This window comes from Somniosus microcephalus, unplaced genomic scaffold (genome assembly GCF_052327205.1).
Source record: "Somniosus microcephalus isolate GS21.2 unplaced genomic scaffold, FLI_Smic_1.0 unresolved_chr3, whole genome shotgun sequence".
NCBI lineage: Eukaryota > Metazoa > Chordata > Chondrichthyes > Squaliformes > Somniosidae > Somniosus > Somniosus microcephalus.
In genome coordinates, this window is record NW_028225181.1 from 67,930,429 (window position 1) to 67,958,397 (window position 27,969).

General features: G+C 48.6%; 2 protein-coding genes across 2 annotated transcripts in view; both read left to right on the forward strand.

Moving 5' to 3' along the window:
- LOC147091836 (uncharacterized) overlaps positions 1–27,969 on the forward strand; it is a 1,030,142-nt gene that overhangs the window by 769,381 nt on the left and 232,792 nt on the right. The gene's annotated exons all lie outside the window — the stretch shown is intronic.
- The window catches only part of LOC147091863 (uncharacterized), a 33,644-nt gene continuing 7,610 nt past the window's right edge, over positions 1,936–27,969 (forward strand). Inside the window, exons 1-2 of the mRNA XM_085976460.1 lie at positions 1,936–2,066; positions 11,193–13,258. Coding sequence (XP_085832586.1) covers positions 11,459–13,258 — 1,800 coding nt within the window. The 5' untranslated portion in view covers positions 1,936–2,066; positions 11,193–11,458. The remainder of the gene's footprint in view (positions 2,067–11,192; positions 13,259–27,969) is intronic.

Sequence of the window (27,969 nt, forward strand, 5' to 3'; positions counted from 1 at the left end):
GACAAGAACATCCTTCCTCAGATAAGGCGACCAAAACTGCACACAATACTCAAGGAGTGGTATCACCAAGGCCCTGTACAACTGCAGCAAGACATCCTTGTTCCTGTACTCAAACCCTCTCACTACGAAGGCCAACATACCATTTGCCTTCTTAACCGCCTGCTGCACCTGCATGCTTACCTTCAGTGACTTGGTGCACAAGGACACCCAGTTTGAATCATAATTCAGTTAAATTTAGGGTAGTTCTGGAAAAGGACACATTTAGACCAGGAGTAAAAGTTCTCAATTGGGGAAAAGCCAATTTCACTAAGACGTAGGAACAGGAGTAGGTCATTTGGCCCCTCGAGCCTGCTCCGCCATTCAATAAGATCATGGCTGATCTGATCTTGGCCTCAACTCCACTTCCCTGCCCGTTCCCCATAACCCTTGACTCCCTTATCGTTCAAAAATCTGTCTATCGCCACCTTAAACACACTCAATGACCAACCTCCACAGCTCTCTTTGGGAAGAGAATTCCAAAGGTCAGAGGCTGGGTATCCTGGGACAAGTGTCTCACCTCCTGACTCCCCAAAGCCTTTCCACCATTTACAAGGCACAAGTCAGGAGTGTGATGGAATACTCTCCACTTGCCTGGATGAGAGCAGCTCCAACAACACTCAAGAAGCTCGACACCATCCAGGACAAAGTAGCCCACTTGATTGGCACCCCAGCCACCACCTGAAATATTCACTTGCTGCACCACCGGCGCACTGTGGCTGCAGTGTGTACCATCTACAAGATGCACTGCAGCAACTCGCCAATACTTCTTCGGCAGCACCTCCCAAACCCGCGACCTCTACCACTTAGAAGGACAAGGGCAGCAGGTGCATGGGAACACCACCACTTGTAAGTTCCCCTTCAAGTCACACCCCATCCTGACTTGGAAATATATCGCCGATCCTTCATCGTCACTGGGTCCAAATCCTGGAACTTCCTGCCTAACGGCACTGTGGAAGTACCTTCACCACAAGGACTGTAGCGGTTCAAGAAGGTGGCTCACTACCACCTGCTCAAGGGCAATTAGGGATGGGCAATAAATGTTGGCCTTGCCAGTGACGCCCATGAATGTAGAGGGTGCTGTATTCTGTATCTGTATCTGTATTCTGTATCTCATCCCTGCTGTACCTGTCCTGGGAGTGTTTAATGGGACAGTGCAGAGAGAGTCTTAATCTGTACCTAACCCATGCTAATCATCCACTTCATTTTTTAAATAGAATAATAAACTTTAACAATTTAATCTCATCTTCTAACCCTTTCTAAATTTGTGCTAGTTGCCCATACGCCGAATGTATCCGAGCATTGCTTCAATGGACGCCGCGCAGCTCATCCCAGTGTCTGAAATCACAGGAATGAACTTTCATTGATTTTCTCCTCCTCCTCCTATTGCTTGCTCTAAATGTATCTCTGCGCTCCTCAGCCTGGTGAGACAGTGGCGGCGGCTGTTACCCAGAATGCTCCGCGATGAAGAATAGGCCCTATCAATGCTGCAGGGGCCTGGTGCGTAGGCGCGGCTTGAGGTGGGGCGGGTCCCGCGTGTGCGCAGTCAGTGCCACCAGTCGGGTGATGGCGGCGGAAGGCGGAGAGAAGATTCCGGAGCGGGGAGGCGGAGGGGCGCAGGGGAGCAATGGAACTGGCGGGGAGGCTTTATAAACACCCGGTGTAGGCCTCAAACCCCTGAATAAGAACCTACGGGTCCTGCGTTTGCCCCGAGCGGGGCGGCGGCTGCTGGGCTTTCTCCCGGTGACAGGCCCGGCTCAACGGCCGCCACCTTGAGAGGCCGAGTGTGCAGCGGGGCGCATGCGCAGCCCCCTTGGGCCAGGGAGCAGGAGGAGAGAATGTTGTCAATTTCTGTCCTGGACTCTCAGTGATGGCTTTTGTAAACTCCTTTCACAGGCTGTGAGATGGGCAGGATTGACAGACGGGGAAACTCAAACCAAACTTCACATCAAGATCTCAGAGAGTCACTCCATTCATCAGGACCTGAAATTCATCGGCCTTTTGAGTGTGGAAGGAGAAATGTTTGGGAGGTAAGTAGCACGGAGTCCAGTTCTACGGAGTACGGCTTCTACAGAGTACTGAACTCGGGAATTGGGTGAGTGAGCGAATTCGATGAGGTGGGGGTAAGAGGTGCTGCTTGATACGTAAAAAAATATAAACAACTGGGGTTTAATTACATAGATACATAGAAGATAGGAGCAGGAGTAGGCCATTCGGCCCTTCGAGCCTGCTCCGCCATTCAATGAGATCATGGCTGATCATCCAAATTCAGTACCCGGTCCCTGCCTTCTCCCCATATCCCTTGATCCCTTTAGCCTTAAGAAATATATCCAACTCTTTCTTGAATATACTTAATGAACTGGCCTCCACCGCCCTCTCTGGCAGAGAATTCCACAGGTTCACCACTCTCTGGGTGAAGAAATTCCTCCTCATTTCAGTCCTAAATGGCTTACCCCTTATCCTTAGACTATGACCCCTGGTTCTGGACTCCCCGGCCATAAGAAACATCCTTCCTGCATCTAGTCTGTCCAGGCCTGACAGAATTTTATAGGTTTCGATGAGATCCCCCCTCAATCTTCTAAACTCCAGTGAGTATAAGCCCAATCGACCCAATCTCTCCTCATACGTCATTCCTGACATCCCAGGTATCAGCCTGGTGAATCTTCGCTACACTCCTTCCATGGCAAGAACGTCCTTCCTCAGGTAAGGCGACCAAAACTGCACACAATACTCAAGGTGTGGTCTCACCAAGGCCCTGTACAACTGTAGCAAGACATCCTTGTTCTTGTACTCGAACCCTCTTGCTACGAAGGCCAACATACCATTTGCCTTCTTAACCGCCTGCTGCACCTGCATGCTTACCTTCAGCGACTGGTGTACAAGAACACCCAGGTCTCTTTGCACTTCCCCTTCTCCCAAACTATTACCATTCAAATAATAATCTGCCTTCCTGTTTTTGCCACCAAAGTGGATAACCTCACATTTATCCACATTATAGTGCATTTGCCATGTTTCTGCCCAATCACCCAACCTGTCCAAATCGTGCTGGGGTTTCCCGACATCCTCCTCACAGCTTACCCTCCCACCCAGCTTTGTGTCGTCTGCAAATTTGGAGATATTATTACATCCAATTCCCTCGTCCAGATCATTAATATATATTGTGAACAGCTGGGGTCCTAGGACCGATCCTTGCGGTACCCCACTAGTCACTGCCTGCCACTCGGAAAACGACCCGTTTATTCCAACTCTTTGCTTTCTGTCCGCCAACCAGTTCTCTATCCAAGTCAATACCTTGCCCCCAATCACATGTGCCTTAATTTTGCACGCTAATCTCTTATGCGGGACCTTATCGAAAGCCTTCTGAAAGTCCAAATACACCACATCCACTGGTTTTCCCTTATCTATTTTACCAGTTACATCCTCAAAAAATTCCAGTAGATTAGTCAAGCATGATTTACCTTTTGTAAATCCATGTTGATTTTGTCCGATCCAGTCACTGCTTTCCAAGTGCTCTGCTATTACATCTTTTATAATGGACTGTAGCATTTTCCCCACTACCGATGTCAAGCTTACCGGTCTATAATTCCCCGCCTTTTCTCTACCACCTTTTTTGAATAGTGGAGTAACATTAGCTACCCGCCAATCCATGGGTACCGTTCCAGAGTCTATCGAGTTCTGGAAGATGACCAGCAATGCATCTACTATTTCTAGGGCCACTTCCTTAAGTACCCTGGGATGTAGATTAGGACTGTGGGCTAAGTTACAGTAAAGATCTAAAGCATATAACTAAATGTAATAAATCAAACAAGGTTATTACCTAGATTAAAAGCTATTAATAGACAATTGGGTATTTCAAAACTTGAAAAGCTAATTAGTTAAATAAAATACAATAGAGATGGCAGGGCTGGTGATGTCTTGCTGCTGTAGCATGTGGGAGTTGGTGGACCCCAGTGTGATCCACAGCAACCACATAGAGTCATAGAGGCACAGAAGGAGGCCATTCGGCCCATCGAGTCCGTGCCGGCTCTCTGTAGAGCAATCCAGTCAGTCCCGTTCCCCCGCTCTATCCCCGTAGCCCTGCAAGTTTATTTCCCTCAAGTGTCTGTCCAGTCTCCCCTTGAAAACATCGAGTGTCTCCACTTCCACCACTTCCGTCGGCAGCGAGTCCCAGGTCCTCACCACTCGCTCTGTAAATAGTTTTCCCTCACATCCCCCCTGTATCTCTTGCCCAAAACCTTAAATCTGTGTCCCCTAGTCCTTGTACCATCAACTCGTGGGAACAGCCTTTCCCCGTCTAGCCTATCCAAACCGGTCATAATCCTGTACACCTCTGTCAAATCACCCCTCAACCTCCTTTGCTCTAATAAAAACAATTCCAGCTTCTCCAACCTGTCCTTGTAGCTAAGATCCCCCATCCCCGGAACCATTCTGGTAAATCTCCTCTGCACCCTCTCAAGGGCCTTCACATCCTTCCTAAAGTGTGGTGACCAGAAGTGTCTGCAGCTCGAGGAACTTCGGCTCAGAGTTGATGAGCTGGAGTCCGAGCTTCGGACACTGCGATACATCAGGGAGGGAGAAAGTTACCTGGACTCTTTGATCCAGGAGGCAGTCACACCCCTTACGTTAAATACTTCAGATTTGGTCCGTGGTGAGGGACAGGACGGTGTGACTACGAGTGAGGCAGGTATGGGGATCCAGAAGGTAACATTGGAGGAACCTCAGCCCTTGCACTTGTCCAACAGGTATGAGGTTCTTGCAGCCTGTGTGGACGAGAGCAGGGACTGCAGGGAGGATGAGCAAACTGACCAAAGCAGCATGGTACAGGGGGCCATTCAAGTTGGGGGAGTAAAAAGGACTGTAGTAGTGGTAGGGGACAATATAGTTAGGGGGATAGATACTGTTCTCTGTAGCCGAGAGCGTGAGTCCCGAAGGCTATGTTGCCTGCCCGGTGTCCGGGTTAAGGATATCTCCCCTGGGCTGGAGAGGAACTTGGAGTGGGAGGGGAAGGATCCAGTTGTCGTGGTCCACACAGGTACCAATGACATCGGTAGGACTAAGAAAGAGGTTCTACTGAGGGAGTACGAGCAGCTAGGGGCTAAATTAAAAAGCAGAACCACAATGTAATCTCTGGATTACTACGTGAGCCACGAGCAAATTGGCATAGGGTCAATAAGATCAGGGAGTTGAATGCATGGCTCAAGGATTGGTGTGGGAGAAATGGGTTTCGATTCATGGGGCACTTGCACCAGTACTGGGGAAAGAGGGAGCTGTTCTGTTGGGACGGGCTTCACTTGAAGCGTGCGGGGACCAGTGTCCTGGCGAATCGAATAACTAGGGCTGTAGATAGGGCTTTAAACTAAATAGTGGGGGGGAGGTCCAGGTGAGGGGAAACCTAGAAAGTTAAAGAGAAAGGACAAGGCAATAGTGCAGGGTAGCGATAGGGGTAATGATAACCAGAGTGTGACAGGAAGGGACAGAGCGTACAAGCATAAGAGTGCACCAGCAAATAAGGCCAGAGTAGGGAAAAATGGTAAAAAGACTAAATTAATGGCTCTTTATCTGAATGCACGCAGCATTCGTAACAAGATAGATGAGTTGACGGCACAAATAGAAATAAATGGTTATGATCTGATTGTCATTACAAAGACGTGGCTACAAGGTGACCAAGGCTGGGAACTGAATATTCAGGAGTATTTGATATTTTGGAAGGATAGGCAAAAAGGAAAAGGAGGTGAGGTAGCTCTGTTGATAAAGGATGAGATCAGTATAGTAGTGAGAAATGATCTTGGCTCGGAAGATCAAGATGTAGAATCAGTTTGGGTGGAGATAAGAAATAATAAGGGAAAGAAGTCACTGGTGGGAGTGGTCCACAGGCCCCCTAACAGTAGCTGCACTGTAGGACAGAGTATAAATCAAGAAATAATGGGGGCTTGTAAGAAGTTACTGCAATAATCTTGGGCGATTCTAATCTTCATATCAATTGGACAAATCAAATTGGCAAAGGTAGCCTTGAGGACGAGTTCATAGAGTGTATTCAGGACATATTCTTGGAACAATATGTTGTGGAACCTATTAGGGAACAGGCTATTTTAGATCTGGTAATGTGTAATGAGACAGGATTAATTAATGATGTCATAGTAAAGGATCCTCTAGGGAACCTGCTCATTACATGATAGAATTTCACATTCAGTTTGAGGGTGAGAAACTTGGGTCTGAAACTAGTGTCTTAAACTTAAATAAAGGCAATTACAAGGGTATGAAGACAGAGTTGACTAAAGTGAACTGGGAAAATAGATTAAAAGTTAAGATGGTAGATAAGCAGTGGCAGACTTTTAAGGAGATATTTCATAATTCTCAGCAAAGATATATTCCAGTGAGAAAGACTCTGAGAAGGATGAACTAAGGAAGTTAAAGATGGTATCAAATTGAAAGAAAAGGCATACAATGTTGTGAAGATTAGTGGTAGGCCAGAAGATTGGGGGATTTTTAGAGACTTGCAAAGGATGACTAAAAAAATAACGGACGGAGAATAATAGAGGGAGAACATTGATTGAGAGTAAACTAGCAAGAAATATAAAAAGAGACAGTAAGAGCTTCTACAAGTATATAAAAAGGAAGAGAGTAGCTAAAGTAAACGTTGGTCCCTTAGAGGATGAGACTGGGGAATTAATAATGGGAAACAAGGAATTTGAACAAATATTTTGTATCTGTCTTCATGGGAGAAGACACTAAAAGCATCCCAATAATAGTGGAAAATCAAGGGGCAAAAGGGAGGGAGGAACTTAAAACAATCACTCTCACTAGAGAAAAAGTACTAGGCAAATTAATAGGGCTACAGGCTGACAAGTCCCCTGGACCTGATGGCCTGCATCCTAGGTTGATTCCTGGGATGAAGGCGTTGCCTTAGGAGGAAAGGTTGAGCAGGTTGGGCCTATACTCATTGGAGTTTAGAAGAATGAGAGATGATCTTATTGAAACATGTAAGATTCTGAGGGGGCTTAACAGGGTGGATGCTGAGAGCTCAGCACGTGAGTGCAAAAGACAAGGCTGAAGCGTTTCCCACCATCTTCAGCCAGAAGTGCCGAGTGGATGATCCATATCGGCCTCCTCCTGCAGTCCCCACCATCACAGAAGCCAGTCTTCAGCCAATTCGATTCACTCCACATGATATCAAGAAACGGCTGAGTGCACTGGATACAGCTGTTGTGGAGTATTTTAAACCAACACTCGACACAAGGTTTTAGATTGGTCTTTATTGCACCGGTGGGGAAACAGTCTGCTCTGTCTTAGCCAGACCTTTCCAAATTGGTACAGCAAACACGACATTTTTATACATTACAACACACATGGCAAAATTCATTCCTGCCACCCGATTGGACCTTGGCCCGCATGCATCCTCACTGATTGGTTGCCTATGCCACGTTACATTAAAGTACCGCCTTTATTATTGGCCGTTATCCCCCAAGCTGTTGTTGCACCTATGACCTTTGTTTATGCCAGATGGGGTCTCATCAACATTGTACTTCTGACTCATTGTCCTCCTTTCCTGCCTCTCTAGGCCTCTTTCATTGTTTTACTTTCCTGCCAGAACAGAACTTACATCCTCTTAGGACTCTTATGGTTCCATGTCCGGCTATGTTATCTCCACTGCCAATTCAGCAACTTAGAAAAAGCTTACTACAGCAAAGTATGGTCTTTCTTACACCATTCAGTGAAACTGCCAGCGATGTCAGTTTAACTCTTTCCCCACTGCACAGACACACACACATACAGTCAGACAGACACACACACACAGATACTCACAAAAATACAGTCAGACACACATTTTTTCTGCATGAACTTTTATTATTAAATTCAAAGACTTTAAGAAAAAGGTGGGAGTGATGGGTGGAGGGTTCTTAAAGGGACAGGGACTCTCCTTTTCAATGTGATTTTCATTAAAGGGACCGGGAGCATCCTTGCCTGTGGAGGACCAATTTTAAAAGAACAGCATCTCGAAATCAGGTGCTGTCTGCATGTGAACCACCTCCTCCCAATTTCCTGCCGAGCGATCCTTGCGGGCACCACTCCACTCTAGGAGTGGCTCCTAGAATCATACAGCACAGAAGGAGACCATTCAGCCCATCGTGCCTGTGCCAGTTCTTTGAAAGAGCTCTCCATTTAGTCCCACTCCCCTGCTCTGTCCCCATAGCCCTGCAAATTTTTCCCCTTCAAGCATTTATCCAATTCCCCATTGAAAGTTATTATTAAACATAGAAACATAGAAGATAGGAGCAGGAGTGGGCCATTCGGCCCCTCGAGCCTGCTCCGCCATTCAATGCGATCATGGCTGATCATCCAAACTCAGCACCCGGTCCCTGCCTTCTCCCCATATCCCTTGATCCCTTTAGCCTTAAGAAATATATCTAACTCCTTCTTGAATATATTTAATGAATTGGCCTCTACTGTCTTCTGTGGTAGAGAATTCCACAGGTTCACCACTCTCTGGGTGAAGAAATTCCTCCTCATTTCTGTCCTAAATGGCCTACCCCTTATCCTTAGACTGTGACCCCTGGTTCTGGGCTCCCCGACCATCGGGAACATCCTGCATCTAGTCTGTCCAGTCCTGTCAGAATTTTATAAGTTTCAATGAGATCTCCTCTCATTCTTCTAAACCCCAGCGAGTACAAGCCCAATCAACCCAATCTCTCCTCATACGTCATTCCTGCCATCCCAGGTATCAGCCTGGTGAATCTTTGCTGAACTCCTTCCATGGCAAGAACATCCTTCCTCAGATTAGGCAACCAAAACTGCACACAATACACAAGATGTGGTCTCAACAAGGCCCTGTATAACTGCAGCAAGACATCCTTGTTCCTGTACTCAAACCCTCTCACTACAATAGGGTTCCCCTTTCACCCCACCAGCCTCCTCAGTCAACGGATCATCCTCCGCCATTTCCGCCACCTCCAACGTGATCCCACCACCAAACACATCTTCCCCGCACCTCCCCTTTTAGCATTCTGAAGGGACCGCTCCCTCCGCAACACTCTGGTCCACTCCTCAATCACTCGCAACAGCCCTTCCCCTTCGCCCGGCACCTTCCCGTGCAAGTGCAAAAGATGCAACACATGCTCTTTTACCTCCTCCCTTCCCACTGTCCAGGGCCCCAAACACCCCTTCCAGGTGAAACAGCGATTTACTTGTACTTCTTGCAATTTAATATACTGTATTCGCTGCTTGTGATGCGGTCTCATCTACATTGGGGAGACCAAATGCAGATTGGGCGACCGCTTTGCGGAACACCTCCGTTCAGTCCATAAGGTTGACCCTGAGCTTCCGGTCGCCTGTCACTTTAATTCTCCGCTTCACTCCCACTCTGATCTCTCTGTCCTCGGCCTATTACATTGTTCTAATGAAGCTCAATGTAAGCTCGAGGAACAGCACCTCATCTTTCGATTGGGCACTTTACAACCTGCCGGACTCACATCAAGTTCAACAATTTCAGATAATAATCCCCGCCCCCATTTTTCATGCAGTATGATTTTTGCCATTCCCATTTGCAACATTTTCACAGCATGTTCTTTCAATTCCTTCCTCCCCTCCTAAACCCCCCCCCCCCGTCTCTGCGCCTGCTTAATATCTGTTACATCTCCAGCTTTTTCCAGTTCTGATGAAGGGTCCCAGACCTGAAACGTTAACTCGGTTTCTCTCTCCACGGATGCTGCCTGGCCTGCTGAGTATTTCCACAATTCTGTTATTTCTGCTCCATTCCACTTGTCTCAGCAGCGGGAGAAGCAGGCGGTGGAAGTCCCGCCCCTCGGACACCCCGATTGGTTACAGGACCCGCCGCCACCTCAGTCCTCCAAGCTCCGCCCGCTCTCTCACTATTGGTCGGAGCTCCCGTCGGTCACCGCCGTGGAGTTGATGACGTGCCCCAGTCCGGCTCCCTGCAGAAGACAAGGGGCTGCGGCCGCTCAATCCGCTCCGCTCGGTGCCGGGAGGGTGCTGGGACGGTGCGGTTTGTATTTTCTGTTTATTTATCTCCCCGCCCGCGCTTCTCTCTGCTATATATAAAAAACCCTGATCCGGACTTTGGCGGTTGCCCGGGCCGACCCAGAATGCGGGGTCTGTGCGCAGGCGCTGTGCCGGCTGATCCTCGTGAGCCGGGGTCCTGCCGAGCATGCGCGGTCTGGCGGCCGGCGGCGCATGCGGAGTAGGGGGAGTGGGCGGGGTCACAGTACGGTCAGTTTTGGATGAGCTCAAGGTGACGTGGGCTGGAATGTGGGAGGCCAGCCAGGAGTGTGTTGGAATAGTCAAGTCTAGAGGTGACAAAGGGCCGGGGGAGGGTTTCAGCAGCGGATGAGCTGAGGCAGGGGGCCAAGACGGGCCATGTTACCCAGGGGGAAGGAGGCGCTCTTAGTGATGCTGCGGATATGGGGTCGGAAGCTCATTTCAGGGTCAAATATGACACCAAGGTTGTGAACGGTCTCGTTCAGCCTCAGACAGATGATAAGGAGAGGGATGGAGCCAGTCGGTCTTCCTGACATTTAATTGGAGAAAATTTCTGCTCATCCAGAACTGGATATCGGACAAGCAGTCTGACAATTTAGACACTGTTGAGGGGTCGAGAGAAGTGGTGGGGAGGTAGTAGCGTACATGTGGAAACTGACGCTGTGTTTTCGGATGATGTCGCCAAGGGGCAGCATTTAGATGAGAAATAGGAGGGGCCCAAGGATAGATCCTTGGGGGACACCAGAGGTAACAATGCGGGAGCGGGAAGAGAAGCCGTTGCAGGTGATTCTGTGGCTATGATTAGATAGATAAGAATGGAACCAGGCGAGTGCAGTCCCGCCCAGCTGGACAACGGTGGAGAGGCGTTGGAGAAGGATGGAGTGGTCAACCGTGTCAAAGGCTGCAGACAAGTCAGGAAGGACGAGGAGGGATAGTTTACCTTTGTCACAGTCACAAAGGATGTCATTTGATGAGACTTTAATGAGACTTGATTTGACTTCAGGGCCAAGTTAGTGAGGTGGATTGGGCTGTTTCTGGCCCACTGGTTATTGTGGGCACGGCTGGACATCAGTGGGACCGGCTCTACCCTGTTTGTTCTTTGAGGCAAAAGAAGCCAAAAAAGTTCCTGCTCCCTCCTTATCCTTTCTACACTCCTTTTACAGGGTTTTAGAAGTGGAGCATTTACAGACAGGAAGCTCAGAGCAAACATCACATCAAGATCTGACAGAGTTACGCGATTCCTCAGGACCTGATTCAGCTGCTCCTCCAATCTGCTGGCACACCCGTGAGTTCACACTGGGGAGAGAACTTTTAAATGTTCTGAAAGAGCTTCAAAATCTACAAATACCTGAAGCAACACCAGTGGCCACACACTGGGGGAAATCCGGGCCCCGTGTGTGGGAAGGGATTCACTCAGTCATCCGCTCCAATGATACACCAGCAAGATCACACGAGGGCGGGACCTTTAACCCGCTCCGTGTGTGGGCAGGGATTCACTCAGCCATCCGCTCCGATGATACACCAGCACGTTCACACGAGGGAGGGACCTTTAACCCGCTCCGTGTGTGGGCAGGGATTAATTGCACCCTCCGTGCTGCTGAGACACCAGCTTGTCTACACTGATGAGAGACCGTTGACATGCTCCGTGTTTTTGAAGCGATTCTCTCATTCTTCCACCCTCCTGAGACACCAGCTTGTTGATAGTGATGAGAGACCGATTAAATGTTCTGACTGTGGGAAGAGATTTAAAAGGTCCCAGGATCTGAAGAGACACCAGCTGGAGAGAGCAGGGGAGATTCTGTTCACCTGCTCAGTGTGTGGGAAGAGATTCACTCGGTCCTTGAATCTGCTGGCACACCAGCGAGTTCACATTGGGGAGAGGCCGGTGAAACATTCCGACTGTGGGAAAAGCTTTCAAATGTCCCAAGAGCTGACGAGACACCAGCTGGAGAGAGCAGGAAAGAGGCCATTCACCTGCTCCGTGTGTGGGAAGAGATTCAATTGGCCTTCGCATCTTCTGACACACCAGCAAGTTCACACCGGGGAGAGGTCGTTCACCTGCTCCATGTGTGGGGAGGGATTCACTCAGTCATCCAACCTGTTGAGACACCAGCAATATCACACTGATGAGAGACCATTTAAATGCTCTGACTGTGGGAAGAGCTTTAAAACCTCTGGGGACCTGAATGGACACCAGCGATATCACACTGATGAGAGACCATTTACATGCTCTTACTGTGGGAAGAGCTTCAAATGCCCCAGGGATCTGAAGCAACACCAGCGAGTTCACACCGATGAGAGACCGTTTAAATGCTCTGACTGTGGGAAGAGCTTTAAAACCTCTGGGGATCTGAAGGTACACCAGCGAGTTCACACCGATGAGAGACCGTTTAAATGCTCTGACTGTGGGAAGAGCTTTAAAACCTCTGGGGAGATGAGCAGACACCAGCGAGTTCACACCGATGAGAGACCATTTACATGTTCTGTTTGTGGGAAAAGCTTTAAAAGCGCTGGGAATCTGAGCAGACACCAGCGATATCACACCGATGAGAGACCGTTTACATGTTCTGACTGTGGGAAGAGCTTTAAAACCTCTGGGGAGCTGAGTGTACACCAGCGATATCACACTGATGAGAGACCGTTTAAATGCTCTGACTGTGGGAAGAGCTTTAAAAGCTCTGGGGATCTGAAGCAACACCAGCGAGTTCACACCGATGAGAGACCGTTTAAATGCTCTGACTGTGGGAAGAGCTTTAAAACCTCTGGGGATCTGAAGGTACACCAGCGAGTTCACACTGATGAGAGACCATTTACATGTTCTGTTTGTGGGAAGAGCTTTAAAAGCGCTGGGAATCTGAGTGAACACCAACTTGTTCACACTGATGAGAGACCGTTTACATGTTCTGACTGTGGGAAGAGCTTTAAAACCTCTGGGGAGCTGAGCGGACACCAGCGATATCACACTGATGAGAGACCATTTAAATGCTCTGACTGTGGGAAGAGCTTTAAAACCTCTGGGGATCTGAATGGACACCAACTTGTTCACACCGATGAGAGACCATTTAAATGCTCTGACTGTGGGAAGAGCTTTAAAACCTCTGGGCATCTGAAGAGACACCAGCGAGTTCACACTGGGGAGAGACCGTTCACCTGCTCCGTGTGTGGGAAGGGATTCACTCAGTCATCCCAGCTACTGAAACATCAGCGAGTTCACACTTCTGTAGCTGGGGCGACGTGAACGTGGAATGGATGAATGTTTTATAAATTCTTGGACTGCTGTTTAATCTTTAAGACTGTCGTGCTGATGATTCCCTTTGATTGACTGTTCATAGTGTTACATAGAATGTACAGCACAGAAACAGGCCATTCGGCCCAACTGGTCCATGCCAGTGTTTATGCTCCACACCCACCCTACTTCAATTAACCCGATCAACATATCTTCCCATTCCTTTCTCCCTCGTGTGGCTTCCCCATAAATCCATCTGTGCTGTTCACCTCAATCTTCCTTGTGGTAGCGAGTTCCCCTTTCTACCATTCTCTGGGTAAAGACATTTCTCCTGAATTCCCTACTGGATTTATTAGTGACTATTTTAAGTTTGTGGCCTCATAAATATGATGAGATTCTGTTAAGCTGACCAGTTTGTTGTTGTACTTTGTCTTTTTCTGACGAATTAAACATTACTGAGCCCTTGTACGCGTGTTATGGGATGAAGTTTTTTTTAATTCGTTCATGGGATGTGGGCGTCGCTGGCAAGGCCAGCATTTATTGCCCATCCCTAATTGCCCTTGAGAAGGTGGTGGTGAGCCGCCACCTTGAACCGCTGCTGTCCGTGTGGTGAAGGTACTCCCACGGTGCTGTTAGGGAGGGAGTTCCAGGACGTTGACCCAGCGCCAATGAATGGCAATATACTTCCAAGTCAGAATGGTGTTTGACTTGGAGTTGGTGGTCATAGAGTCATAGAGTTGTACAGCACAGGAAGAGGCCCTTTAGCCTTCGTGCCTGCACTGGCCATCAAGCCCTGTCTAATCTAATCCCATTTTCCAGCACTTGGTCCGTAGCCTTGTATGCTATGGCGTTTCAAGTGCTCATCTAAATGCTTCTTGAATGTTGTGAGGGTTCCTGCCTGTAAGGGGTTCTCCTTCTCTCTTTAGATCGCAGAGGTTTCTCTCTCCAGAGGCCTCTCTCTCTCTTTTGCACAGTAAAACCTTGAGTGGTTCGACCCACTCACCCCTTAGGTTCTAGACACTGGCCTTAGGTGCAGGAACTACAGTGCAGAGAATACTCTTATAGACCAAGTTTAATGAAACGAAATGAAATTTTATTCTATGCCTCAGCTAATGAAGGCAAGTATCCCATATGCCTTTTTAACCACCTTATCTACCTGTCCTGCCTTCAGGAATATATGTATTCTATCAGGTGTTCCCATGCACCTGCTGTCCTTGTCCTTCTAGGTAGACGAGGTCGCGGGTTTGGGAGGTGCTGCCGAAGAAGCCTTGGCGAGTTGCTGCAGTGCATCTTGTAGATGGTACACACTGCAGCCACGGTGCGCCGGTGGTGGAGGAGGGAGTGAATGTTTAAGGTGGTGGATGGGGTGCCAATCAAGCGGGCTGCTTTGTCCTGGATGGTGTCGAGCTTCTTGAGTGTTGTTGGAGCTGCACTCATCCAGGCAAGTGGAGAGTATTCCATCACACTCCTGACGTGTGCCTTGTCGATGGTGGAAAGGCTTTGGGGAGTCAGGAGGTGAGACACTCGCTGCAGAATACCCAGCCTCTGACCTGCTCTTGTTGCCACAGTATTTATGTTGCTGGTGCAGTTCAGTTTCTGGTCAGTGGTGACCCCCAGGATGTTGATGGTGGGGGATTCAGCGATGGTAATGCCGTTGAATGTCAAGGGGCGGTGGTTAGACGCTCACTTGTTGGAGATAGTCATTGCCTGGCACTTGCGTGGTGCGAATGTTACCTGCCACTTATCAGCCCAAGCCTGAATGTCGTCCAGGTCGCGCTGCATGCGGGCATGGACGGCTTCATTATCTGAGGAGTTGAGAATGGAACTGAACAGTGTGCAGTCATCAGCGAACATCCCCACTTCTGACCTTATGATGGAGGGAAGGTCACTGATGGAGCAGTTGAAGATGGTTGGGCCGAGGACACTGCCCTGAGGAACTCCTGCAGCGATATCCTGGGGCTGTGATGATTGACCTCCAACCACCACAACCATCTTCCTTTGTGCTCGGTCTGACTCCAGCCAGTGGAGAGTTTCCCCCCCGATTGATTAGCATTGAGGTAATAGTGAGAGTAATAAGGGAAGCGAAACAGGACATTAGAAATCAATGAGAGACAAGGAAAGAAAAACTAAAGATCAAAGTAAGAAAGAGACAAACGAAGGAGATGAGAAGAAAAGAATTTGAGGAGAAAGTGAGTGATGATGAGAAACATTGACATTTCAAAAATGAGACAGGAGAGGGGAAGGTAAGTACGAAGAAAGAAAGATCTTGAATATGTATCGCACCTTTCACAATTTCAGGACATCTCCAAGCGCTGTGCAGCAATTACAGGACTTCTGAAGTGTGGTCATGTAGGAATGTAATGTAGCAACCAATTAGAGAGAGACGTGGAGAGGAAAGGCAGGAAGAGAAAGGGCAGGAAAGGAAAATATACGGACAAAATGAGGGAGGTCGTTTTTAAAACATTTGTTCATGGGATTTGGGCGTCGCTGGTAATGCCAGCATTTATTGCCCATCCCTAGTTGCCCTTGAGAAAGTGGTGGTGAGCCGCCTTCTTGAACCGCTGCAGTCCGTGTGGTGAAGGTACTCCCACAGTGCTGTTCGGGAGGGAGTTCCAGGATTTTGACCCAGCAACGATGAAAGATCGGCGATATATTTCCAAGTCAGGAGGGTATGTCACATGGAGGGGAACTTGGAGGTGGTGGTGTTCCCATGCGCCTGCTGCCCTTGTCCTTCTAGGTTGGTAGAGGTAATAGAGTCATAATGGCAAAAAAGGAGGCCATTCGGCCCATCGAGTCCGTGCCAGCTCTCTGTAGAGCAATCCACTCAGTCCCATTCCCCCGCTCTAGCCCCACAGCCCTGAAAGTTTATTTCCCTCAAGTGCCGATCCAGTCTCCCCTTGAAAACATTGAGTGTCTCCGCTTCCACCACTTCCGTCGGCAGCGAGTTGCAGGTCCTCGCCACACGCTGCGTAAAACAGATTTCCTCACATCCCCCCCTGTATCTCTTGCCCAAAACCTTAATTCTGTGTCCCCTGCTCCTTGTACCATCAACTAGTGGGAACAGACTCTGCCCGTCGAGCCTATCCACACCCCTCATATTTTTGTACACCTCGATCAAATCACAATATATATTAATGATCTAGATGAGGGAACTAGATGTAATACCTCCAAGTTTGCAGATGACACAAAGCTGGGTGGGCGTGTGTGCTGTGAGGAGGATGCCAAGAAACCCCAGATTGATTTGGACAGGTTGGGTGATTGGGCAGATGCATGGCAGATGCAATATAATGTGGATAAATGCGAGGTTATCCACTTTGGTGGCAAAAACAGGAAGGCAGATTATTATCTGAACGGCAATAGATTGGGAGAAGGGGAAGTGCAACGAGAGCTGGGTGTCCTTGTGCACCAGTCGCTGAAGGTAAGCATGCTTGTGCAGCAGGCGGTTAAGAAGGCAAATGGTATGTTGGCCTTCGTAGCGAGAGGGTTCGAGTACAGGAACAAGGATGTCTTGCTGCAGTTGTACAGGGCCTTGGTGAGACCACATCTTGAGTATTGTGTGCAGTTTTGGTCGCCTTATCTGAGGAAGGATGTTCTTCCATGGAGGGAGTGCAGCGAAGATTCACCAGACTGATACCTGGGATGGCAGGAATGACGTATGAGGAGAGATTGGGTCGATTGGGCTTATACTCGCTGGAGTTTAGAAGAATGAGAGGGGATCTCATTGAAACTTATAAAATTCTAACAGGACTAGACAGACTAGATGCAGGAAGGCTGTTCCCGATGGCCGGGGAGTCCAGAACCAGGGGTCAGAATCTAAGGATAAGGGGTAAGCCATTTAGGACAGAGATGAGGAGGAATTTCTTCACCCAGAGAGTGATGAACCTGTGGAATTCTCTACCACAGAAGGCAGTTGAGGCCAATTCATTAAATATATTCAAGAAGGAGTTAGATATATTTCTTAAGGCTAAAGCGATCAAGGGATATGGGGAGAAGGCAGGGACAGGGTACTGAATTTGGATGATCAGCCATGATCGCATTGAATGGCGGAGCAGGCTCGAGGGGCCGAATGGCCGACTCCTGCTCCTATCTTCTATGTTTCTATGTTTCACCCCTCAACCTCTTTTGCTCTAATGAAAACAAATCCAGCTGCTCCAACCTGTCCTTGTAGCTAAGGTCCCTCATCCCCGGAACCATTCCGGTAAATCTCCTCTGCACCCTCTCAAGGGCCTTCACATCCTTCCTAATGTGTGGTGACGAGAACTGGATGCAATACTCCAGTTGTGGCCTAACCAGAGCTTTATAAAGTTTCAGCATAACTTCTCTACTTTTGTACTCAATGGCCCAGAAATTCGGGTCGGGGGCTTCCCGCGGGTGCAAGCCCCCGACCTGCACTTAGAAACATAGAAACATAGAAGATAGGAGCAGGAGTAGGCCATTCGGCCCCTCGAGCCTGCTCCGCCATTCAATGAAATCATGGCTGATCATCCAAATTCAGTACCCGGTCCCTGCCTTCGCCCCATATCCCTTGATCCCTTTAGCCTGAAGAAATATATCCAACTCTTTTTTGAATATATTTAATGAACTGGCCTCCACTGCCCTCTGTGGCAGAGAATTCCACAGGTTCACCACTCTCTGGGTGAAGAAATTCCTCCTCAGTTCAGTCCTAAATGGCTTACCCCTTATCCTTAGGCTATGACCCCTGGTTCTGGACTCCCCGGCCATCAGAAACATCCTTCCTGCATCTAGTCTGTCCAGGCCTGACAGAATTTTATAGGTTTCGATGAGATCCCCTCTCAATCTTCTAAACTCCAGTGAGTATAAGCCCAATCGACACAATCTCTCCTCATACGTCATTCCTGCCATCCCAGGTATCAGCCTGGTGAATCTTCGCTGCACTCCTTCCATTGCAAGAACGTCCTTCCTCAGGTAAGGTGACCAAAACTACACACAATACTCAAGGTGCGGTCTCACCAAGGCCCTGTACAACTGCAGCAAGACATCCTTGTTCTTGTACTCGAACCCTTTTGCTATGAAGGCCAACATACCATTTGCCGCCTTAACCACCTGCTGCACCTGCATGCTTACCTTCAGCGACTGGTGCACAAGAACACCCAGGTCTCTTTGCACTTCCCCTTCTCCCAATCTATTGCCATTCAAATAATAATCTGCCTTCCTGTTTTTGCCACCAAAGTAGATAACCTCACATTTGTCCGCATTATAGTGCATTTGCCATGTTTCTGCCCAATCACCCAACCTGTCCAAATCGTACTTAAGTTGCGCGCCGGCAGTTGAGCTGTAGGGCCCCGTGGAATTCCGTTCCGGGGCCTGGCCCAGCTGCCGGCGCGCTGTGCTTGCGTGTCCCAGAGGCGTAGTTAGTGCGATGCATCCCCTGGGATCACATGAGCCATGGGTAGCCAATCGGAGGAGGGAAAAGCCGATTCATAAGATTGACAGAAAGACCTGCCAAAACTTATGAATGCTACGGGCCCCAAAGTAGTAGTAAACTTTCAAATAAATTTTTTTAAAAATCACACTTTTTAAATAAACTATAAATTACATTAAATAACTATTTTAAGCAATAATTGAAATTTTTGAAAAAAATAATTTTATCAAAAAATGGGGCTAAAAATAAACTTACCTTGCTTTAAAGTATTTAAAAATAATAAACCTGTGGAAAAAATGTTTTAATTTTAATTAATTGACCACTTACCTTGTAAAAAGCAGGCCTTATGCCTGCATTTTAAATGTGTAAATCCTGCAGGCTTAACCTCACGTGAAAACCTGCAAAAAAAACTAAGTTCAAAGTGCACGCGCAGCCTCCCCTGCGCGCGCGTTCGACCTCTGAACCCCTTTGTTCAGAGGATCGGAAGTGCCGGTTTCCCGCGCATGCGCAGTGCATGCAGGAAACCGGCAATTCCATTCGGCCGACGGGTGAGTACCCCGTGCGTACTCACCCGGGGAGAGCCGAATTTCTGGGCCATTACCTCTATTTATGAAGCCCAAGATCCCATATGCTTTGTTAACCAGTCTCTCAATATGTCCCGCCACCTTCAGGGACCTATGCACATTGACTCCCAGGCCCCTCTGTCCCTGCACACTCTTTAAAACTGTGCCATTAAGTGTATATTGCCTCTCCCTGTCCCTTCTGCCAAAATACATCACCTCACTCTTCTCTGTACTAAATTCCATCTGCCACTTGTCTGCCCATTCTGCGAGCCTTTGTATGTCCTGTTGGTTGATTGGTATCATCCTCACTGTTTGTCACACCCCCAAGTTTGGTGTCATCGGTAAATTTAGAAATTCTACTCTGCATTCCAATATCCAGGTCATTTATATATGTCAAAAAAGCAGTGGCCCCAGCACTGACCCTTGGGGAACACCACTGTCTGCCATCCTCCAGTCTGAAAAACAGCCATTTACCACAACTCGCTGTTTTCTGTCCTTAAGCCAATTCCTTATCCAAGCTGCCGCTGACCCACCTATTCCATGAGCCTCAATTTTGTTAACCAGCCTTCTATGTGGTACCATCGGAACTTTCAAAGGCAATTGGACATGTACTTGAAGAGGACGAGTTTGCAGGGTTCTGGGGATAAAGCAGGGGAGTGGGACTAAATTCAACAGCTCGTTCAAAGAGCGGCACCATCACAATGGGCCCAAGAACCTCCTGTGCTGTAAGATTCGAGGAACAGTGTGAATTCGCTGGTGTCTCTTCAGGCTCTTAAAGCTTTTAAAGCTCTTCCCACAGTCAGAACATTTAAAGGGTGTCTCTCCTGTGTGAACTCGCTGGTGTCTCTTCATCTCCCCGGTGCTTTCAAAGCTCTTCCCACAGTCAGAACATTTAAAGGGTTTCTCTCCAGTGTGAACTCGCTAGTGTCCCTTCATCTCCCCGGTGCTTTCAAAGCTCTTCCCACAGTCAGAACATTTAAAGGGTTTCTCTCCAGTGTGAACTCGCTGGTGTCCCTCCATCTCCCCAGTGCTTTCAAAGCTCTTCCCACAGTCAGAACATTTAAACAATCTCTCATCAGGGTGAGCAAGCTGGTGTGTCAGCAGGTGGAATGGATAAACAAATCCCTTCCTACACATGGAGCAGGTGAACGGACTGTCCACGGTGTGACTGTGCCGATGAACTTCCGACGGACGGGGAACTGAATCCATTCCTGCCATCCCCACCTTTACCTGGTTTCTCCCCGGTGTGACAGTGCACGTGTCTCGCCAGGTCAGGCGATCGGCTGAATCCGAGTCCACACACGGAACACGTGTGCGGTTTGTCCGCGCTGTGATCGCTGCTCTCTCCTTCCATGTGCAAAGGCTGATGATATTCAGGTCCCGATGAATCGAGCGACTCTGTCAGATCTTAACTTCAGTGCTGCACCAGCCCTGGGAGTGTTTGATGGGACAGTGTAGAGGGAGCTTTACTCTGTATCTAACCCGTGCTGTACCTGCCCTGGGAGTGTTTGATGGGACAGTGTAGAGGGAGCTTTACTCTGTATCTAACCCGTGCTGTACCTGCCCTGGGAATGTTTGATGGGACAGTGTATGCAGAGCTGTACTCTGTATCTAACCCGTGCTATACCTGCCCTGGGACTGTTTGATGGGACAGTGCAGAGGGAGCTTTACTCTGTATCTAACCCGTGCTGTACCTGCCTTGGGGGTGTTTGATGGGACAGTGTAGAGGGAGCTTTACTCTGGATCTAACCCGTGCTGTACCTGCCCTGGGAGTGTTTGATGGGACAGTATAGAGGGAGCTTTACTCTGTATCTAACCCGTGCTGTACCTGCCCTGGGAATGTTTGATGGGGACAGTGTAGAGGGAGCTTTACTCTGTATCTAACCCGTGCTGTCCCTGCCCTGGGAGTGTTTGATGGGACAGTGTAGAGGGAGCTTTACTCTGTATCTAACCCATGCTGTACCTGCCCTGGTAGTGTTTGATGGGACAGTTGGAGGGAGCTTTACTCTGTATCTAACCTGTGCTGTGCCTGCCCTGGGAGTGTTTGATGGGACAGTGTAGAGGGAGCTTTACTCTGTATCTAACCCGTGCTGTACCTGCCCTGGTAGTGTTTGATGGGACAGTGTAGAGGGAGCTTTACTCTGTATCTAACGCGTGCTGTACCTGCCCTGGGTGTGTTTAATGGGACAGTGTAGAGGGAGCTTTACTCTGTATCTAACCCGTGCTGTACCTGCCCAGGGAGTGTTTGATGTTGACACCAGGTGCTGAGAATGTTAAAATATTCCTTTCCCCATAATGACATCCAGAACCTCGATGAGCACAAAAATTCACCCCACAAAAGTAACAGAAGCCCCTCAGCTTCTCCCCTGGACACAGATATTGAGGACAGGGAATGTCTGTAACAAGTCATCAATTAGCTCTCGACTTATGTTACAAACAAGGACTCAATAGACTGTGTGTTTCTAACGAAGCTGATTTATTGAGCCAGAATATTAAAATCCAGCCCAGTTATTGGGGTTTTAACATTAACAAGCCCCAGTTGCCTGAATTAACACGGTTCAGTCCTGGATGTGATTAAAAGCATCGGAAACAGTGGAATCGACCCCCAGCAGTCACAATGTGGACACTCTGGTGTGTCAGCGGGTGGGATACACCAGGGAACCCCTTTCCACACACTGAGGTTGACTCTAATGATCGGGAGTCCTAGGGTTTCGGATACCAGATAATCAAGCTCACAAGAACACAAATTGTCTCTCCAGGCTTTATTAAGAGCGCTGCATAACACAGATCGGGTGATAATTCCATCAACCTGGAGAATAGAAGTACAGTGGATTCGCGCGCGATCTTCTCGAGTCTGTTCCAACTGACAACGGCTTAAGTGGCTTGTTCTTATACACAAGCTTGGTTACCGCTCAGGAAATGGGATTGTTTGGACCCGTCTGTTGACCGCCTCCTGAACTCCTGCTAATTCATGGAATTTAGTCCATCTGTGACCAGACTATAACCACAAGCTCGTCTGGTTATCACACCTATACGGTCCGTGAGGTTATTATTAGATTCACACCCAGACGTTGTGCCTTCACTTGTCTGGCACTTCATCCCATAACACGGGTACAGGGGGCTCAGTAATGTTTCATTCATCAGAAAAAGACAAAGTACAACAACATACTGGTCAGCTTAACAGAATCTCATCATATTTATGTGGCTATAAATATAAAAGTCACTAATAAATCCAGGAGGGAATTCAGGAGAAACTTTTTTACTTTTGTACAGTTTTGGTCACCTTATCTGAAGAAGGATGTTCTTGCCATGGAGGGAGTGCAGCGAAGATTCACAAGGCTGATACCTGGGATGGCAGGAATGACGTATGAGGAGAGATTGGGTTGATTGGGCTTGTACTCGCTGGAGTTTAGAAGAATGAGAGGGGATCTCATTGAAACTTATAAAATTCTAACAGGACTAGACAGAGTAGATGCAGGAAGGATGTTCCCGATGGTCGGGGAGTCCAGAACCAGGGGTCACAGTCTAAGGATAAGGGGTAAGCCATTTAGGACAGAGATGAGGAGGAATTTCTTCACCCAGAGAGTGGTGAACCTGTGGAATTCACTACCACAGAAGGCAGTTGAGGCTAATTCATTAAATATATTCAAGAAGGAGTTGGATATATTTCTTAAGGCTAAAGTGATCAAGGGATATGGGGAGAAAGCAGGGACAGGGTACTGAATTTGGATGATCAGCCATGATCGCGTTGAATGGCGGAGCAGGCTCGAGGGGGCGAATGGCCTACTCCTGCTCCTATCTTCTATGTTTCTATATCTCACTCCTTCTTGAATACATTTATGGAATTGGCCTCAACTGCCTTCTGTTGCAGAGAATTCCACAGGTTCACCACTCTCTGGGTGAAGAAATTCCTCCTCATCTCTGTCCTGAATGGCTTACCCCTTATCCTTAGACTTAGAGATGAGGAGGAATTACAGGCCGACTCCTGTTCCTATCTTCTATGTTTCTTCTTTGTTTAAGCTGAAGAACACATGAGAGGGGGGAGGGCGTCCCTTTAAATGTGGAGGGGGTGGGTGTCCCTTTAAATGTGGAGGGGGTTGTGTCCCTTTAAATGTGGAGGTGGTGGGTGTCCCTTTAAATGTGGAGGGGCTGGTGTCCCTTTAAATGTGGAGGGGGTGCGTGTCCCTTTAAATGTGGAGGGGGTGGTGTCCCTTTAAATGTGGAGAGGCGGGGCCGCACATGCTCATTCGGCCCCACCACAAAACTAGGCTGCCAGGGCGCCTGCGCATGGCTTCCGGGTGAAAGACGGAAGGCCGGGTCCGGGGAAGAGGCGGAATCAGCGGCCGGATAAAGCAAAGTGTTGGAGAATTGATTTAAATCGAGGTGAGGGGGGAGCGGAGAGCGAGATTATTAAGTAAAATACGAGAAAAACCAAACCTGAGAGTCGGGCGGGCGGGACCTCCGCGGACACCGGACGGAGCGGACTGAGCCGGCTCAATGTGATTGTGACTGACGGGAGCGCTGACCAATAGGAAGAGGGCTGAGCTGGGAGGACTCAACTGGGCGGCTTGGTCCTCCAACCAATGGCGGCGCGGCTAGGGGGCGGGACCTTCCCGGCGCTGAGGCTGGGCCCGATTGTGACGTCATCAGAGGAAGAGGCCCATTTAGGTGGATGGAGGCCGGCCCGGCCTGTGACTGACGGAAGCTCTGACCATTAGGACCTGGGCTGAAGTGGGAGGACTGAACTGGGCGGCCTGGTCCTCCAACCAATGGCGGCGCGGCTAGGGGGTGGGACCTTCCTTTGCGGCGCTGGTGGGCTGGGGCCCGATTGTGACGTCATCAGAGGAAGAGGCCCATTTCGGTGGATAGAGGCCGGCCCCGCCTGTGACTGACGAGAGCTCTGACCAATAGGAAGAGGGCGGGCCCGGGTCCGCCCACCAATGGTGGCGGGGCAAGGGGGCGGGGCCTCCTCTCCAGCTCAGGTGCGCTGGGGCCGATTGTGACGCGCTGTCCCCAGGTGACACCTCGGGGGAGTGCAGTCTGGAGCGCGCCCACTGCACTGTGGGGCAAGTGACTGCACAGGGGGGCACAGCAAAGTTTAGAAATGCAGTGGTCACAGGGACTTCGATAGTCAGGGGGTGACAGGCATTTCTGCAACCCTGGATGTGAGTCCCGCCCGGTGTTTGCCTCCCTGGTGCCAGGGTAAAGGACATCACAGAGGGTGCAGAACATTTTGAGGAGGGGGGGAGTAGAACAGCTCGGAGCCATGGTCCATGTGGGAACCAATGACACAGGAAAGAAGAGGGTTGCGGTCCTGCAGTCAGTGTTTCAGGAACTCGGGAGGAAATTAAAGAGCAGGACCTCAAAGGTAGCATCCTCTGGCTTACTCCCAGTGCCATGCACTAGTGAGTATAGGAATAGTAGGATAAAACAGGTTAATGTGTGGCTGGAGAAATGATGCAGGAAGGAGGACTTTAGATTCCTGGGGCGTTGGGACCAGTTCTGGGGCAGGAGGGACCTGTCTAAGGTGATTGGGTTGCACCTCAACAGAGCTGGGACCAACATCCTCACAGGAAGGTCAACTGGTGCTGTGGAGGAGGGTTTAAACGAATTTGGCAGGGGGTGGGCTCCAGGATCAAACATTAGAGAGGAGAAACAAGGTGCACAGAGGACATGGAGAGGCAAATAGCACTAGATTAAAGAATAGTTCAGAAATGGGAGGGGGCAAATGCAAAGCAGTGGTTTTGGAGTACATGGGTTTGGAGTACATGTGCATAAATGCACGGAGCGTGGGAAATAAGGTTGGTGAGCCACAAGCACAAGTCAGCACATGGGCCGATGATATAGTGGGAACAACAGAGACCTGGCTCAAAGAAGGGGAGGTATGTGAACTTAATATTTCTGGCTACAAGGTATTCAGGAAAGAGAAGGAAGGAAAAATAAATGAGGAGGTGGCAATACTGATCAATGAAATTATTATAACACTGGAGAGGGATGATGTCATTGAGGGGGTGAAAGACAGAATCTATTTGGTTTGAATTAAAGAACAATAGAGGAGCTATTGCGCTACAGGGTCTACACTATAGGCCACCAAATAATGGGAAGGAGATAGAGGAGCAAATTTGCAGGCAAATTACAGAAAGATACACGAACTACAGAGTAGTGATAATGGAGGACTTCAATTGTCCTAATATAGTCTGGGATAGCAACAGTCTAAGGGGCAAAGAGGGGGAGGAATTCCTGAAATGCGTACAAGAGAACTTTCTTGAACACTGTTTCCAGCCCAACGAGGAAGGAAGCAGAGCTGGATCTAGTTCTGGGGAATGAAGTGGGGCAAATGGAGCATGTTTCAGCGGGGGAGCATTTGGGGAAGAGTGATCAGAACATCGTCAGGTTAAAAATATGGTGTGGAGATGCCGGAGTTGAACTGGGGTGGACAAATGTAAGAAGTCACACAACACCAGGTTATAGTCCAACAGCTTTATTTGAAACAGCTTTATTTGAAACAGCTTGTGATTTCAAATAAGGCTGTTGGACTATAACCTGGTGTTGTGTGACTTCTTACGGTTAAAAATAGTTATGGAAAAGGACAAGTGTAAAAATATTTAACTAGAGGAGGGCTACCTTCAGTGAGTTGAAAAGGGATCTGGCCCATGTGGATTGGAATCTAAAGTTGGTCGGCAAAACAGTAATTGAACAATGGGAGGGCTTCAAAGAGGTGATGATTTGAGTACAGAGTAGACACATTGCCATGAGGGGGAATTTAAGGTTAATAAGATAGTAGAAAACCAAGCTGAATATAGAAAGTACAGAGGAAACATAAAAAGGGAATAAGAGGGGCAAAGAGAGAGAGCATGAGAATAGATCAGCGGCTAACATAAAAGGGAGCCCAAAAGATAAACACATAACTAGTAAAAGGGTAGTCAAAGGAAGGCTGGGGCCGATTCGGGACCAAAAACATCATCTTGTGGAGGCAGAGGGCAATGGCTGAGGTACTAAATGAGTCCTTTACTTCAGTCTTCACTGGAGAAGAGGATGCTGCCAATGTAGCAGTAAAGGAGGAGGCAGGAGCGATATTGCATCGGATTAAAATAGATAAAGAGGATGTACAAGGTTGGCAGTCCTCAAAGTAGAGCAGTCACCCGCTCCGGATGGGGTGCATCCTAGGTTACTGGGGGAGGTAAGGGTGGAAATTGAGGAGGCTGTGGCCACAATCTTCCAATCCTCCTTGGATATAGGGGTGGTACCAGAGGACTGGAGGATTGCAAATGTTACCCCCCTGTTTATAACAAGGGGAGAGGGATAAACCCGGCAACTACAGGCCAGTCAGCCGAACGGCAGTGGTGGGGAAACTTTTAGAGAATAATCCTGGACAAAATTAATTGGCCCTTGGAAAAGTCTGGGCTAATAACTGAACATCGGCATGGATTTATTAAAGGCAAATTGTGTTTGATAACTTGATCGAGTTCTTTGAACTAACAGGGTTGACGAGGGTCGTACGGTTGATGTTGTGGATATGAACTTTCAAAAAGAGCTTGACAAAGTACCACATAATAGACTTGTTAGCAAAATTAAAGCCCGTGGGATTAAAGGGACAGTGGCAGCGTGGATACAAAAGTGGGTAAGGGACAGAAAGCAGAGAGTGGTGGTGAACGGTTGTTTCTCAGACTGGAGGGAAGTGTGCAGTGGTGTTGCCCAGGGGTCGTTAGGACCACTGCTCTTTTTGATATATATTAATGGGCTGGACCAGGGCATAATTTCATCATTTGCAGATGACACGAAACTTGGAAATGTAGTAAACAATGAGGAGGGTAGTAACAGGCTTCAGGTGGGAATAGACAGACTGGTGAAATGGGCAGACGGAATTTAATGCAGAGAAGTGTGAAGTGATATATTTTGGTAGGAAGAATGAGGAGAGGCAATATAAATGGAATAGCACAATGTTAAAGGGGATACAGGAACAGAGAGACCCGGGGTGTTTGGACACCAATCCTTGAAGATGGCAGAGAGCATTGGAACACTGAAGTCTCGAGCTCACAAAGACATGGTGATGGATTTCAGCAGCAGATCAGCTGAGACCTCCTCCTTCCACCTCTGTAATATCGCCCGTCTCTGCCCCTGCCTCAGCCCATCTGCTGCTCAAACCCTCTTCGTGCATTTATTACCTCGAGAATCGACTATTCCTGCGTTCTCCTGGCCGGCCTCGCAACTACCACCCTCCATAAACTTCAACTCATCCAAAACACTTCAGTCTGTGTCTTAACTCCTGTTCACCCTCACACCCTGTGCTTCAGTCTGTGTCTTAACTCCTGTTCACCCTCACACCCTGCGCTTCAGTCTGTGTCTTAACTCCTGTTCACCCTCACACCCTGTACTTCAGTCTGTGTCTTAACTCCTGTTCACCCTCTCACCCTGCGCTTCAGTCTGTGTCTTAACTCCTGTTCACTCTCACCCTGCGCTTCAGTCTGTGTCTTAACTCCTGTTCACCCTCACACCCTGCACTTCAGTCTGTGTCTTAACTCCTGTTCACTCTCACACCCTGCGCTTCAGTCTGTGTCTTAACTCCTGTTCACCCTCACACCCTGCGCTTCTCCCTGTGTCTTAACTCCTGTTCACCCTCACACCCTGCGCTTCAGTCTGTGTCTTAACTCCTGTTCACTCTCACACCCTGCGCTTCAGTCTGTGTCTTAACTCCTGTTCACCCTCACACCCTGCGCTTCTGTCTGTGTCTTAACTCCTGTTCACCCTCACACCCTGCGCTTCAGTCT